At 40.6% G+C, this 15501-nt stretch overlaps 1 protein-coding gene across 7 annotated transcripts in view; it reads right to left on the bottom strand.

Annotated features, from left to right (window-relative positions):
* The window catches only part of CDC14A (cell division cycle 14A), a 184970-nt gene that overhangs the window by 12077 nt on the left and 157392 nt on the right, over positions 1 to 15501 (bottom strand). For 5 of the 7 annotated variants that reach the window (XM_042953047.1, XM_042953048.1, XM_042953051.1 and 2 more), the window contains 4 exons: positions 13703 to 13818; positions 11353 to 11400; positions 9123 to 9245; positions 7891 to 8425 (listed from right to left, as the gene is read on the bottom strand). In XM_042953047.1, the coding sequence (XP_042808981.1) occupies positions 7978 to 8425; positions 9123 to 9245; positions 11353 to 11400; positions 13703 to 13818 (735 nt within the window). In that variant the 3' untranslated portion in view covers positions 7891 to 7977. Of the gene's footprint in view, positions 1 to 7890; positions 8426 to 9122; positions 9246 to 11352; positions 11401 to 13702; positions 13819 to 15501 lie in introns of those variants that run through there. The other 2 variants (XM_042953050.1, XM_042953049.1) reach the window with 2 other exon arrangements.

The raw sequence follows: 15501 nt of genomic DNA, 5'->3' as shown, positions 1-15501 counted from the left end.
ATCTTTGGTGCACCTGGGTGGCTCAGTCGGTTAAGCATCCAACTCTTGATCTCAGCTCAGGTCATGATCTCACAGTTCATGACATCAAGCCCTGCACTGGGCTCTGTACTGACAGCGCAGAGTCAGCTTGGGATTCTCTCTCTCTCCCTCTCTCTCTGTCCCTCCCCCACTCTCTCTCACACACACATACACACTCTCCTCTCTCTCTTTCTCTCTCTCTCAAAATAAATAAGTAAACCTAAAACAAATAAAAACAATATAATATTTAATCTTTAATTAATCTTTGTGATTCAATATTATACTTAAAATCAGGACAGGATGATAGTTTTTGAAACACAGAACAGGCAGAAGGAAAAGACATCAAATTTAAATCAAGAAAAGCTGTTAACCTCCCACTGGAAAAGTAGGAGCATTTTATTGGGAATGGATGTTTAAACAGTCAATAAGCAGTTCATCAATGTCACACAAACATTACTCCAAAGTAAAATTAAGCAGGCTTTAATGCAAACGCCAATCACTCAGATTTTCACCCAACTGGGTATTTTACCAAGCTGGATCTAATATTTTGATCTTATTCTAAGTCCCACTTTAAGAATCAGTAATTCCTTCAATAAATAAATAAAACATAAAACATATTCCGACTAATGCCAGAACACAGAAGAACTTAACCTATTCGTTGGCTACCAAGGTTGTTCTGACACTGGTCAAATTTGAGATTGAGAATACTGAGAACAAACCGGTGGTTGCCAGAGTGGATGGAGGTGAGGGGCGGGCAAAATGGGTGAAGAGGACTGGGAGATGCAGGCTTCCAGTTATAGAAAGAGTAAGTCACGAGGATGAAAAGTACCGCATAGGGAATATAGTCAAGGCTATTTTAATAGCCTTGTATGGTGATAGACGGTAACTACACTGGTGTTGAACACAGCACGATGTATAGAGAGGCTGAATCACTGTGCTGTATACCTGAAGCTAAGGTAATGCTGTGTGTCAACAGTACTTCAATTAAAAAAGAACTATAGCCAACAAATAAATGTAAAGGGACAAAAATAATATTGGAGACAAAAATAAAGTTGCCATATGATTACCAAAAAAATAAATAAGTTTGAGGTGGAGAATTCATCCACAAAGTCTTCATAACCAAGAGCAGGCTAACCAGCTAAGTCTAAACATGGCTGTGCCCCGTCACACAGGGAACTTAGCATAAGGAGAATGCTACCGTAAAACAGTAGGTATGCACACAATATTTCATCATTTCAATTTTCCTTCCAACTGTAAACTAAAGGAGTATTTTTTTTAATGTTTATTTATTTTTGAAAGAGAAAAACAGAGAGTGCAAGCCAGGGAGGAGCAGAGAGAGAGGGAGACACAGAATCTGAAGCAGGCTCTAGGCTTTGAGCTGTCAGCCCAGAGCCTAACGTAGGGCTCAAACCCACGAGCTGTGAGATCATGACCTAAGCTGAAGTCGGACGCTCAACCGACTGAGCCACCAAGGTGCCCCTAAAGGAGTATTTTTAATTCTTTTCTGTGTCTAGTACTATATTAGAAACGATAAAATATAAAAGAACTTTATGAAACTTGGTATGTAGACCCTCAAAGAAAGTTTAAAAGTTGAAGACAAGTCTCACAGATACAGACAATACGTAAACAAATACAGAAGCTCAGGCATGTAATACCTACAGTATATGTTGATAAAGTACTAAGTATGCTTCAAGGATAGGAACAGAGGTGAAAAAGGAAAACTTTGGGTGGGTTCACTTTCTTGAGGACAAGGGAGCCCACATTATGGAACAAGCAAGGGAAATGAGGTACAAACATACAATAAAGGGAACCGAGGACAGAGGGCCTGAAAGCTCAGGAAAGGAATTTAGGATTAATGTTCTAGCATTAGAGGATCCTGATCACTTCTGACCAGGTGAGTAAAATGATGAGATCAGCATCTCTTACCCAGAAGTGCTTTAAAGTGTGGTTGGCAAACTACAGCTCAGCGGCCACATCCAGCCCACCACCTATTTTTGTAAATAAAGTTTCACTGAATCACAACCATACCATTTGTTTATGCATCGAGTTGGAATTGGCACACAAAGCCAAAACAGGCCCTTTACAGAAAAAGCTTGTGCCCCTACTTAAAGTATGAATTAATTAAGAGACTGAGTTAGGAACAGCCTCAATGAGGCTAACACAATGACAACAAAAAAGGTGAGAAAACAGCAGAAGAGGAAAATGGGAAAATTCCAAGAGACAATGAATGGCATCACTGATATAACCTGAAACATTACCATGAGAATGTCTCTGGAAATGTCTGAAGACCAATAGATAAGAGTGAGTAACAAAGCTTAATATAAGCTACTGCTTAGTAATAATAATCAAATTACAAAAAAGGTTTTAATACATGATGCCCAAAGCAGTTGTCAGAAGAATCTTATTATAGAGCAGCTTATCTTATTTATATTTATACACCCTACAGATCAATACAATAGAAGCTTATTCTGAAAGGCTACTCCATTAGGTCCATAATTAATGTGACCTGTGACACTGGAGTGACAAAAAAATTTTGTAACCAACCGGACACTCTCTCTGTCTCTCTCTCCCTGTCTCTCTCTCTCTGTCTCTCTCTCTCTATATATATATATACATATTTCTTTTTTAATAATAAAGCACATCATTTTATAACTCTTCAAACAGTTCAACTGATGCAAAAAAGATGTTTACTAAGGACCATAATTTTTCTTTGGGTAGTTAAATTTCCATTTACAAAAATACATACATCATTTAAAAATTAATAATAAATATATGGTGGATCTGTTGGTCACATATGATTATTTAATAGCATCAATTCTATTGTGCATATTAAAACACAGAATAATTATTGAAAGTGCATAGATAGCATTTACCCAAGGACACCTACTGAGGTAGGGACTGGGGACAGCAGATAGGGCTCAAACTAGGTTCCCTCCCTTCAGGGTTTCTATCAAGAGCTACCATCCACACAACTGCCAGAATTATCTTCATCAAATCAGATCTGATCAAGTCACTTTGCTTACGAGATTCCAATAGCTCATGGTGCACTTCCCAGTTTGGCTTCCCCTTAACGTCCCAGCCTTATCTACAAGTAACCTCCCCAGGCTTTAGTGACACTGGAAAACTCACTGCTCTTAAAATAATAGTAGCTAACAATTATGGAGCGCCATCTATAAGCAACTCTGTAAACTAGTCCATATGATTGATCTCAGTCATCACAACCACCCTATTACAAAGATCTTATCATATCACCACATAAGCTTCAAGGCTCCGCAGTCAGAAAGACGCCTTTCAAAGTACACAGCCCTATGTTGTATAAAATTTACAAAAATTAATATTTTGTATTCTTTATCTTACATAGGTCCTACCATATCATATAAGCTTCAGGGTGCACAAAACCTAGTCTGCCCTTGATTATTATTATTCCGTTTTACTGAGACTCAGAGAGGTTAAATAACTTGCCAAAGTACTCACCACAAGGAAGTGGCAGAAATCAAACTTTAACCTAGGTCTGTCTTCAGAACCTAAGAGTTTAACTACAGTACTAAAGCTGTGCTTCTGTTCATACAGTTCCCATTGCTTGCAATGGCCATTTCTCTTCTTCCTATTTTCTTAAGTAGACTCCCAGGAGGCTCCTTCCTATTTATGCTCCAAAGCCCAACTAAAATGTTATCTCTTCTGCACATCTTTCTTCGACCCTTCCTGGAAAAATGAGATACCCTTTAGATATCCCTGTATTTTATTTTAAGTTTATTTATTTATTTTGACACAGAGAGAGACAGAGTGCAAGTGGGGAGGGGCAGAGAGAGAGAGGCAGACAGAGATTCCCAAGCAGACTCCACACTGTCAGCGCAGAGCCCCGACGTGGGGCTCAAACCCACAAATTGTGAGATTGTGACCCGGGCTGAAATCAAGAGTCGAACACTCAACCAACTGAGCCACCCAGGCGCCCCTAGATATCCCTGTATATTAAACATCTAATATATATATATATATATATATATATATATATATATATATATATGATATAATCAAAATAATATGCTTTTTGGAGTCAAACTGACCTATGTGCAAATTACGCCTCTGCTATATATTTGTGGTACAATCTAAGGCAAAATATTTAATCTCTCAAACCCTCTGGAGGAAGTTACTCTAAACACACTGACTCATTTAAACATCTAACCATTCATATATCCATTCAAGAAATACTTAATGAGGGCCTCCCATATCCCAGGCACAGAGCATACAACTAGGACACAGAAAACAGAGGCACCGCCCCTGCCCTCACAGAGCTTACAGTCTACCAGAGGATACAGATAAGTGAACAGATGATTAAAATGCAGAGTGAGAAGAGTATTGATTAAGACCAAGGCAGGGGAGAGAAGAGTTTGCGGGGAAAGCATCATGACCTCACCCAGACTTTAGGGGTCAGGTAAGGACAGTGGAGACGAACAGCAATTCAGTGGCAAGTCTCTTAAAAATAAAACAGAGCAAATATTCAAGACAGATACCTCAAGTAATTTCAATTTAATAAAATACTTCCACCCCACCCACGCCATAATCACACGTCCCTCATTTCTTAGGCATTTGAAAACTCCTCTGAATGTCAGGGAGGGAAAACTGATTTTTTTTACAAGTGGGTTAATAAAAAAATGAAACCTTGTGCAGTTTCTACTGGCAGCAGAAACCTCAAGACCAACAGAAGAGGCCAAATAAATAAAAATAAAATCTGATTGTTCTTCAGGATTCTGTCACAACCATAAGAATTCCTTAACATTTGTTCTTGTTTTCTGTGTTAAAGCACTTAATGACAGAACAAGGAAATCATTTTTACATTTTTCTGGGGGCTGAACTGCTGCATAAAGTGAGAGCAATTGCAGCTTTCAAAAGAGATGCTAATTGCAGCTTCTAAAATATTAGACTCTCTCTAAACACCCGTCACCCTCATCCCCTAGGAGTTTCTGGGTCTTTCTTAAAGGTGCTGGGAGGATACTGCCTTACAGACTGCATTTCCTACCCAAGGGCTTAAAAACATTTCTGTTGAGAGATTTATTCCTAGTTCTTCAAGGGTCATATGCCTCACAACTTAGGAAGTGCTGGAAAGAAGAACCATCTTATTTAGACAAGAAACCCACAATTAGAAAAGCTGTACTGGAGTGATAAAGGAAAACAACTTACAACCTCTTTCTTTATTCCTATAAAATAGGAATTTCCATCTTAATCTAGACTTTGTACCAGCAAACCAGCAGGGGTAGGACCTGGAGCCTCCCTTCCCACAGAGGTTTTCTAGGCAAAGATAAAGGAGGGGAAGTCAGCTCTAAGAGACCTGCTACTTCTTACTTCCTGGGAGGGTGAGAGGGAGGAAAATGTTGTCATGCTGGCAATTCTATTTATAAATGCTTCTCTTTACAATGAGATGACAAATTTAAGAGAGAGAAGAGGGGAACGGCAGCAGCTGCCCACACAGACTATTACTTTAAATTTAATTATCAGAAAACCACTCTCTTCAGGCCAGGAGAGGGATGAGGAGAAGGAGGAAAGGTGAAGACAAATATCAAAATATGGAATGAAACCAAAAGCTAAGTTATATAAATATGGGAGGGAAGGGCGATCACCAATCATCTAAAGACTATCCCCATGCTTCAACTAGCCAAGAGGAAAACTGAGATCCAGAAAAAGTAGAATGTTATTCTTGCCAAGCTCCCAATGCTTCTGGTATTCAGCTACAAATGTAGACTACACTAAATCTTCAGCTATGAAATCGGCAAGATAGCTATATAATTATCTATACATCTATATGTGTACCACTTTTTCTGAAAATGAACAGATCTGTATTCTGGTCTAACAATGAGGTTGACCCACAATCAGTATATGAAAACACTCACAACTCAATTCCTGCTGGGAAGCACACGACTTGCATATCTTGTTATGAAAAGGTAAATACCTATCCTTTTCCATCTAACCCCCTAGTTACTAAGATTTAAGTTTTTACTGATACAACTATACCCATAATATCATGAGATCAGATTCAGATTAAGTGGTGGAGTGGGCTGGCACTATATAGGAATTTAAAATAATGTTGAAAAACATTGAGAATAAAATCATATCTGGAAAATTATACAGTTGACCCTTGAAAAATGCATGGGTTAGGGGTGCTGGCCCCCGCACAGTCAAAACCTGCATAGAACTTTGATTCCCCCCAAAACTTAACTACTAATACCCAACTGTTAACCACAAGCCTTAGCAATAACATCAACAGTCAATTAATAAATTATATGTATTAATACTGTATTCTTACAATAAAGTAAACTCAAGAAAAGGAAATGTTGGGGCGCCTGGGTGGCTCGGTTGGTTAAGTATCTGACTCTTGATTTTGGATCAGGTCATGATCTCATGGTTCATGAATTTGAGCCCTGAGTCAGGCTCTGAGATGACAGTGAGGAGCGTGCTTGGGATTTTCTCTCTCTCTCTCTTTATTCCTATAAAAGGAATATTTATTCTCTCTCTCTCTGTCACTTCCCCACTCGCACACACATGTGTGTGCTCTCTCCTCTCAAAATAAATGTCTTTTTTAAAAAAGAAAATATTATTTAGAAAATCATGAGGAAGAGAAAACACACATATATTACTGCATTGTATTTAGTGAAATAAATCTGTGTGTTAGGGGACCCATGCAGTTCAAATCTGTTGCTCAAGGGTCAACGATATGTGCTAGAAAGGACTGTGTGTGCATAGAAGAGAAAAAAAAAAAAAGGCCTCTTTGAAAAGAGGCCTGAGGTTGAGACAGGAGTGGTAACGTGTCCAACCAACACACACACACACACACACACACACACACACACACACACACGTGCACTGTGTCCTCATGTTAGAAAAGTGGTCCCCTAAAAAAAAAAAAAAAGAAAAAAAAAGAAAAGTGGTTCCCTAAACTACCATCTAAGGGAAGTGGGTCTCATTAATTATTCCATTGGGTTCCTGTTTCCCAAGAAAGGCACACTGCTACCAGCACCTTTTGTCCCCTCTGCTCCCCTGCAGAAATCACTCCCTGGGTAATGGTTGAGGAAATGTTGGTAGAACAGCAGGCATAAAGGAGTCCCAGGCCCCAAACTACCCAGGACACTGGAGTTTGCTTGTGCCCTGACTGGACTCCGTGTTGAACTCTGAGTTGCACTTTGATCTGTGAGGTTGATTTCTCCTTCCTATTTTGTCCTTGTTCTCTCAAATCAACACTCACATTCCCATAGATATGAATTCCCCTTGAGGCAATCAAAATATGTGATTAAAGTGACTCATAGCAGGGTGTGAACCAACCGATTTTACCTAACAGGGATTTCCAGGTTAAAGGGGGGCTTGGTAACCTCAATACAGAGTTCCCGGGGAAAATGTGTTTGATGATCTTTCATCCTGTCTCTAGAAGACTAATAGCTAATTTTAAACATCTTCCTGATACTCTGCCTTCCCCTTCCTTACATCCCAGATACCTACTCACGGGCCCTCCTTATAAACACCTTCCCATTTGCCATTTTGTTAATTCTGGGTCAGTTCCCTGAAGGAGGGGACATATTCCAGAGCCTAATGGTTAGTTCTGAGAAGCTACTGTTCATTCAGCACCTTCCACACTTAAATACTCTGAAATTCATTCATTGATATAAGATGTGGAAAAGCGAAGCTTCCCAATGCCACCGCAACCATAGCAAATACCATCTATGGTGTGAATCAGCTCCCGGCTTTGCACCAGATATTCAGAGTTGATTCAAAAACTTAACTGAAAAGTAACGTAAGTCAACGGTGTCCATGATGAAGGGAATGAAAGCGGTTTCCCTCTGAAGAGGGAAGGAGGAGGAGGGGAAGAAAAAGAAGGAAGGAAGAAACCCCAGTTGAAACTTGGCATTTACTTGAAGAGGAGCCAGCCGAATGTACGTGCATAGACAGGTTCACAGCACAGAGGGAAGGCATCGCTCAGAAGGCTTCCTTGGCGCTATTAAATTTCTTTGGCGGCAGCCTCGGCTGGGGAGGCAAGGCACAAAAGTTGCGTTCAGGGTTCTGAGGACCAGGAGGTGGTGTCTGCGAACTTACGGGGATTGAACGGCTCAGGAATCTCGCTGAGGAAGAAGAGAGGCCGGGGTAGGCGGGCCGAAGAACCGGGCTGTGCTCCTCCGCTTTGACGCCACCGTGGGGGCTCGGCTGGCTGCTCACGGTGCTCCCGCTGGTGCTTCTGCTGTACTGATTGTTGTTGAGCTCTGGGTAATTTCTGTTAGACGGCTGGGAGCTGCCATTCAAGAGGTTGGTGAACGGGCTGGCTACGAAACCAGCCTTAGAGGACGAGGAGGCCTTTTTGTTCTCTGGCTCCTCTGTTGCAGCGTTCAAGTTCCCTAGAGAACTGGCTAGCCGGGAGTTTATGGAAAAGCTGAATGGAAAACACAGGTGGGGAGGGGGGAGGACATAGACAACGATGTACGCTCATGCAGAGTTCGTGTTTCTAAAATACACAGTTAGGACAAGAGGGGAATGGGATGCAGACAGCTCTGATCAAGGCAAATGGGGACAGAATGGCTTCTTTATCGTCTTGGTGATATTACAACATATGGCCGTTAGTTATACACGTTAACTTCCTGTCTAAGCAGTTCACTGCGACCCAAGAAGCTGGCTAAACCACTCTGACCAGATGTCTTGAGATAGGACATCTGGGGGCTCTATGTGTCCTGAGGTAGGGAGTAAGTGAAAGGGGCTATATGAGAGTAAAAGGTAGACTGAAGTGTAAGATTTAACCTACACAGATTCATTCAAATGTCCCTACCCATTTTAGTTCTGCCCATACACATCAAAGGAGAAATGATGATACCACATATCATTAGTAGGTTCCACTGAACTCCAATTTCTGGATCACATTAGGCAAGCTGGAGCTCCACTATAGAAAGGGATGCCATATAGCACTACCTCCACATGACCCTGTCCCTCAGGATGGGAGACAGGAACAGAAGCCTTCTCTGATTTCTCCCCTTCTCCCTGATCCCTTCCTCGGACAAACTTCAGCCAAACTCATTGTCTGCTACAGATTTCCTTTACCCCCCACCAGCATCTGAGAAGAGGAAGAGAAAAATTACCTTCTGACACTGGCGCCTGAGGACAAAGAACTTCTGTTTATCCTCTTGGCCGTCGCTGAGGGGGACAGAGCCACTTTTGAGGTCTTCAAAGTAGATGCAGATCCTTGTGGGGAAGAAGTCAATCTTTGTGGAGAAAAATGGGCAAAATGTCACCTGAAAGCTGTGTAATCTTAACATTCAGCAATCAACTAAGACAAGATAAACTCATAACATTAAAGGCATCGTGGCAGGTCATGATAACAGTGATAGCAGCAGCAGTCAACACTGACAGCACACTTGCTCTGAGTCAAAAGCTCTTCTAAGAACCTTACAGACATTAGCTCATATTCACAACAATCCTATGAGGTAGCTACGATTGCAATCCCCACTTTGCAGGTGAGGAAACCGAGGCAAAAAGGAAAAGTCACCCAAAGTCAGTGAGCAAGTGACAGAGCTGGTATTCAGATCTAGGATCCAAAGTCCTGTCCTTAACCATGATCTTGCCATGCTTGGTCACTTCCCTTCTTTGATGGAGGCAGTCATTCCTCACATGTCCTTAGGCTACATGTGTGTGTGATTGTGTGTGTGTATGTATGTATGTATTTGTATACGTATATATTTTTTATTTCTTTATATATTAAATCTGTCTTCTTCTTTCCACTCTCCAACTGCCCTAGGTGAGGCCACCACTATTCCTTACTCTTGACTACTAGTAACATCTTTTAATCTTATTCATTAAAATTCAAATTCTGAATAGCCTCAGGTAGAATCTAAAATATTTAATTATGCCACTCACTGTTTAAACCATTTAATTTTTACTTGGTGCCCAGAAAGCCTGAGCTCCTTGGCTTTACTTATGAAAGCCTCCAAAATCTGCCATTAGCCTTTGCAAGCAGGTCCTTTCTATCCATGCTTTCTCATTAGACAACTCTACTCCAGCTACACAAAATGCTCGGAATTCCCTGAATGGACTGTATTCACAGCTTCGTCCGGCTTGCACGTGCTGTTTTTCCTGCCAGGGCATCTTCTCCTCTCCTTACTTCCCCTCTGCTTCCTCTCTTCCACCTCCATCTGCCTCATTCCCATTGGTTACCCTTTGAAGGCCCAATCAGTTGGAACCCTATACGGCAAGCCTTCACTGAATTCCCAGGCAGGGTAAGCATCCTGTTTCATCATATTCTCATAGTAAATCATAGCCCTTATACCATATTCCACTGTCTGATATCTGTCTATTCCCCTTGATATAAGCTCTACTGGGGGCAAATGACTGTCTCCCACTTCAATTCCCAGTGGCTAGTACAGTGCCAGACTCAGAGAGGATGTTCAGTAAATGTCTGCTGAGTGGACAGAGAGGGAAAATTGACTCAAACCTGGACTACTAGGGCCCAGTCACAGTTTTTAATACCAAACCTGTTTTATCCTGAGCAAACCATTTAATGTACCTGGACCTAATGTATCTGTTCTAGAAAAGATTATTTACTTGTAGACTCTCGCCTTCATCCTCTTCCCCCCAAACAACAGCTTAAGTACATGGTTTGCCTCTAAAACAAAGATGGGGAAAGTGGTACAAGGAAGCAGCTCAAGCTTCTGGAGAAGTCTGATCCCTCTCAGAACTGCCTGCACAAAACAGCCCTAAAACCGAGGGCTGAATGAGAACCAGAGGTGAGGGGTGAGTTGGATTTTTACCCCTATCGCATTAACAGTTTTGGCAAACATGTTTATGGCCCCCATCAAGCCCTACACTGCACGCTGGTACCACTGGTACCCAGGAACCACCCTGGGATGCTTTGGGGGACATTTTTGCAGAGAAAAACACTAATGTTTCCTCTTCAAATAGAGGACGGGGAAGGAAATAAAACTAGAAAATAAAGGAGAACAAACACATGTAAAAACTAGGGGCAAAGAGAACCGACAGAAATATTAAAAACTCAAAGGCAAAATCTATCACTGGACTGAAAGGCACATTGCAGAGCAAGGGTAATTTAGAGACCCCACAACGTGCTGGAAGCACAGACTATGTTAACATCACAACGACAGCCACATGGCCCTGTGAGCACCTCAAGAAAACAAAAATCCTCTTCATGGTGAGCATTAAAAATAAGGTGGGTTGTAACAATCTGGAACACAAAGGAAGGAACTTAAAAGGGAAGAGCTGTGCGCGATTTGTTTTCACCAGTTTAAGGGTTGGGAAATGTATCTAAAGGGCAGTGTTTATTTACAAGCTACTAGAAATTCACCTCATTCACAGTACCTGAAAGGCTGGGGCACTGCTCTTGGGTGCCCTTTCGTATCATCCAACCTACGGAAATCAAAGACAAATGCTCACGCACTGCCAGGTTCGCACGTTTAAGCAAAGACCAAAAGGCAGATCATATGGAGTCAAACCAGTACAAATATTACATTGGCAAAAGGGAGAAACCTCCCAAATGTATGATATCAGTACTCATTCCGTTTTTAAAGTAAATCCTACAACCAGCAGGAAACCAATTTTAGGCATTTTGTTTCATCTTGACTTTCATTTACAGCAAATTGCTTTAAATCAGAAGGTGGTGTTGCATCCACTTAGGGTAAAAAATATTTGGGGTGCCTGGGTGGCTCAGTCGGTTAAGTGTCCGACTTCGGCTCAGGTCACAATCTCATGATCCGCGAGTTCAAGCCCCGTGTCGGGCTCTGTGCTGACAGCTCAGAGCCTGGAGCCCATTTCGGATTCTTTGTCTCCCTCTCTCTCTGCCCCTCCCCTGTTCATGCTCTGTCTCTCTCTGTCTCAAAAATAAATAAACGTTAAAAAAAATTTTTTTTTTAAATTTTTGATTGATGACACCATGATGCTGTTAGAAAAAAACTGAATTCCAAAAAATGAAACAAAAATTCTGAGAATTAAAAAAGAAAATAGAAAAATCATATCAGAATAGCCTTGTAAATTTTGGGTAGTGGAGAGTCTCTCACTCTTTTGCCTACTTATGTGCCAAGTTATGTGCCAAATTATCCCTCTCTCCCCCTTAAGATTTCTTAAGAATCAAATATAAATCTGATTGAAATTAATTTTAAGCAAGATAAAGCCATTTCTTAAGAGTTTCAAGGGGGGAGATGGTGAGTAAAAGAGATTAGAAATCTTGAAGGACCTTGCACTGACTTAGGTGATATTCATAGCGAGCAGAGCACACTCTCAACAGTACTGGATTTGAAGATCAGCTCCAATCCAAATCCATCCCACCGGGGAGGGGCTGATGTTCTCTAACCTCAAGCAACCAACCCAAATGTGGGTAATGATGCATATCTTTTGTGTTAATTCAGTTAATCCTCATCTCCAAACTAAGTACCTAACGTGGCTCCTGACAGTAGTAGCTGCTCAGTGAATGGTACATCTCTTCAACTTTCTAGTGGTAGTTGGTGGTTATTACCAAGACCAGGCTTGCTATCCCATCTTCTCATGTTACTATGGCAAACGATTACCTTGACTTGAGCTATATACACCTTCATTTCTCAGGTCAGGGAACCAGTACTCAGAGCATAGGTAATGATGTGCTCAGACCTAATCTGACTTGTGTTATAATCCTCCCAAATAACACATGAAAATTAAATCCCCTGTGAGTCTGTTTGACATGTATCCTGCTGGCAAAACACCCCTCTTGTTGTGCATGCCTCTCACTTAAAAGGCAAATAAAAGTAGCCACTTCTCATTATAATCATTTGTGAACTTGTCACCCCAGTAAAGAATCTGGACGATATTCACAGATTTTTGCACCTACATTGATCCTGAAGACTTTCTTCTTTAAGTAATCTGAACCATTAGCAGGATCCAAATGTTGGGATCACAAGTCAAGTTCCATCAGTTGATTCTGATTAGTAATTTTAGACTTTAAGCTCAGGATGGTTATTAACTGTACAGACACAGGTAATAATTGCTTATTCAATTCTCAAATAGAGAACATAAAGCTAAGGTGTTAGGATATACCAAAGCTTGGCATTCAGTACTTTTCTACACATTCTAGATTCAAAACAAAAGCCTCAGCACACCTGTGAGAATAGGACACGACAAGATAGGACACCCACTCATGGAGGGAGAGTAGAATTCCAAATGGAATTTAGAGCACGGTCCCAGAGACACCTCACTGCACAGCAGTTTAAGGTGGGACTCCAGAGGGGCACCTGTGTGGCTCAGTCAGTAAGCGGCCAACATCAGCTCAGGTCATCATCTCGTGTTTTGTGGGTTCAAGCCCTGAGTCAGGCTCTGTGCTGACAGCTCTGAGCCTGGAGCCTGCTTCGGATTCTGTGTCTCCCTCTCTCTCTGTCCTCCCCTGCTTGCTCTCTGTCTCTGTCTCTCTCCCAAAAAAAAAAAAAAAAAAAAAAATTAAAAAAAAATTTTTTAAAAGAGGTGGGACTCCAGAGACTGAAACTGCAGGAGCTGCTTTCAGTAAGCTTCTAAAACTTAGCTTCTCCCTATAGTGATAAAATAGTTAACAACACAAAATGGCAATAAGCCAAAAACAAAACCAAGAGGTAAGCATGGCACTTGTATAATGATATTCAAAAGAGAAGATTAAACATCCTATCCACAAATGGAGGCACGAGATAAATTTAAAAGCTTAAAATTGATCTACCTAAATGCACAGGATGGTGAGGAGCGTGGCTGTCTCTGACTTTTTAAGGCACGTAGTTTGTCTCCCTGGGTTATACTATTTTTCATTTCCACGTCTTCATCCTCTTCTAAGTTATTCTGGAAAAAAAATGTATGTACCATAGAAAGGTTACTCTAAATAATTTTGCTTTATATTGATTTCTTAATAGACTATACACTCTATATTTCGTATAGCTGATCTTAATATAGATTATCTTAAATAGCTTTAAAACACAGTGAGTTCACATTATCTATCTATCTATAGAAAGAGATAGATATATAGATATAGATATATAGATATAGATATAGATACACTAACAAATGTTCAACTATTCATCAATTAAATATATCGGTCAAATTCCAAATCAAAGAAGCACAGGTATGGATGCGGTAGAATTTAAAAGGAGCTCCTTGTTACAATGGACCACAACCAAAGAGAATCTCATGCACACAAAAATCATGTTTTGGAATATAGCTCAGACACAGACAGGCTCAATAGACACATTACAAATAGGTTTCCAGAGATTACTAGGATCCATCACTGCAAATTCTATAATTTACTTACAAAAATGAAAGATAAAACAATTTAGGATATCTATGTGATAACTTGTTAAGATCAATTAACACTAATAAAAACATCCAAGACCTTTTGAGAAGGAGTTAAAGCCTACTAGATTGGGAAAGTGTGTTTCCTGCTGAAATAAGTCTTACAGTTTAAAATATGTAAGTTCCACGCTAGGTCTTTTCACATGCCAGCTCACATTTAACTCTCACAACTCAAGGCGGGCAGGACACTATTACCTATAAAGATTTTAAAAAGGAGGTACTCAAGGCACGTGGGTGGCCCAGTCAGTTAAGTGTCCGACTTCAGCTCAGGTCACGGTCAATGAGTTTGAGCCCTGCATCCAGCTCTGTGCTGACAGCTCAGAGCCTGGAGTCCACTTTGGATTCTGTCTGTCTCTCTCTCTGCCCCTCCCCCACTCATGCTGTCGCTCTCTCTCTCCCAAAAATAAACAAACATTAAAAAAAATGTTTTTCATAGTATTCCCTGATAATTGCTTGTATTTCTGAGGGATTGGTTGTAATAATTCCATTTTCATTCCTGATTTTATCTAGTTGGGTCATCTCCCTTTTCTTTTTGAGAAGCCTGGCTAGAGGTTTATCAATTTTGTTTGTTTTTTAAAAAAAACCAACACTTGGTTTCATTGATCGGCTCTACAGTTTTTTTAGATTCTATATTGTTTATTTCTGCTCTGATCTTTATTATTTCTCTTCTTCTGCTAGGTTTGGGGTGTCTTTGCTGTTCTGCTTCTAGTTCCTTTAGGTGTGCTGTTAGATTTTGTATTTGGGATTTTTCTTGTTTCTTGAGATAGGCCTGGATTGCAATGTATTTTCCTCTCAGGACTGCTTTTGCTGCATCCCAAAGCATTTGGATTGTTGTATTTTCATCTTAATTTGTTTCCATATATTTTTTAATTTCTTCTCTAATTGCGTGGTTGACCCATTCATACTTTAGTAGGGTGTTCTTTAACCTCCATGCTTTTGGAGGTTTTCCAGGACTTTTTCCTGTGGTTGATTTCAAGCTTCATAGCACTGTGGTCTGAAAGTATGCATGGTATGATCTCCATTCTTATATACTTATGAAGGGCTGTTTTGTGACCCAGTATGTGATCTATCTTGGAGAAGGTTCCATGTGCACTCGAGAAGAAAGTATATTCTGTTGCTTTGGAATGCAGAGTTCTAAATATATATGTGAAGTCCATCTGATCCAATGTTTCATTC

This window comes from Panthera leo, chromosome C1 (assembly GCF_018350215.1).
Source record: "Panthera leo isolate Ple1 chromosome C1, P.leo_Ple1_pat1.1, whole genome shotgun sequence".
In the NCBI taxonomy this organism is placed as follows: Eukaryota; Metazoa; Chordata; class Mammalia; order Carnivora; family Felidae; genus Panthera; species Panthera leo.
This window is presented reverse-complemented; position numbering and strand designations above follow the sequence as displayed.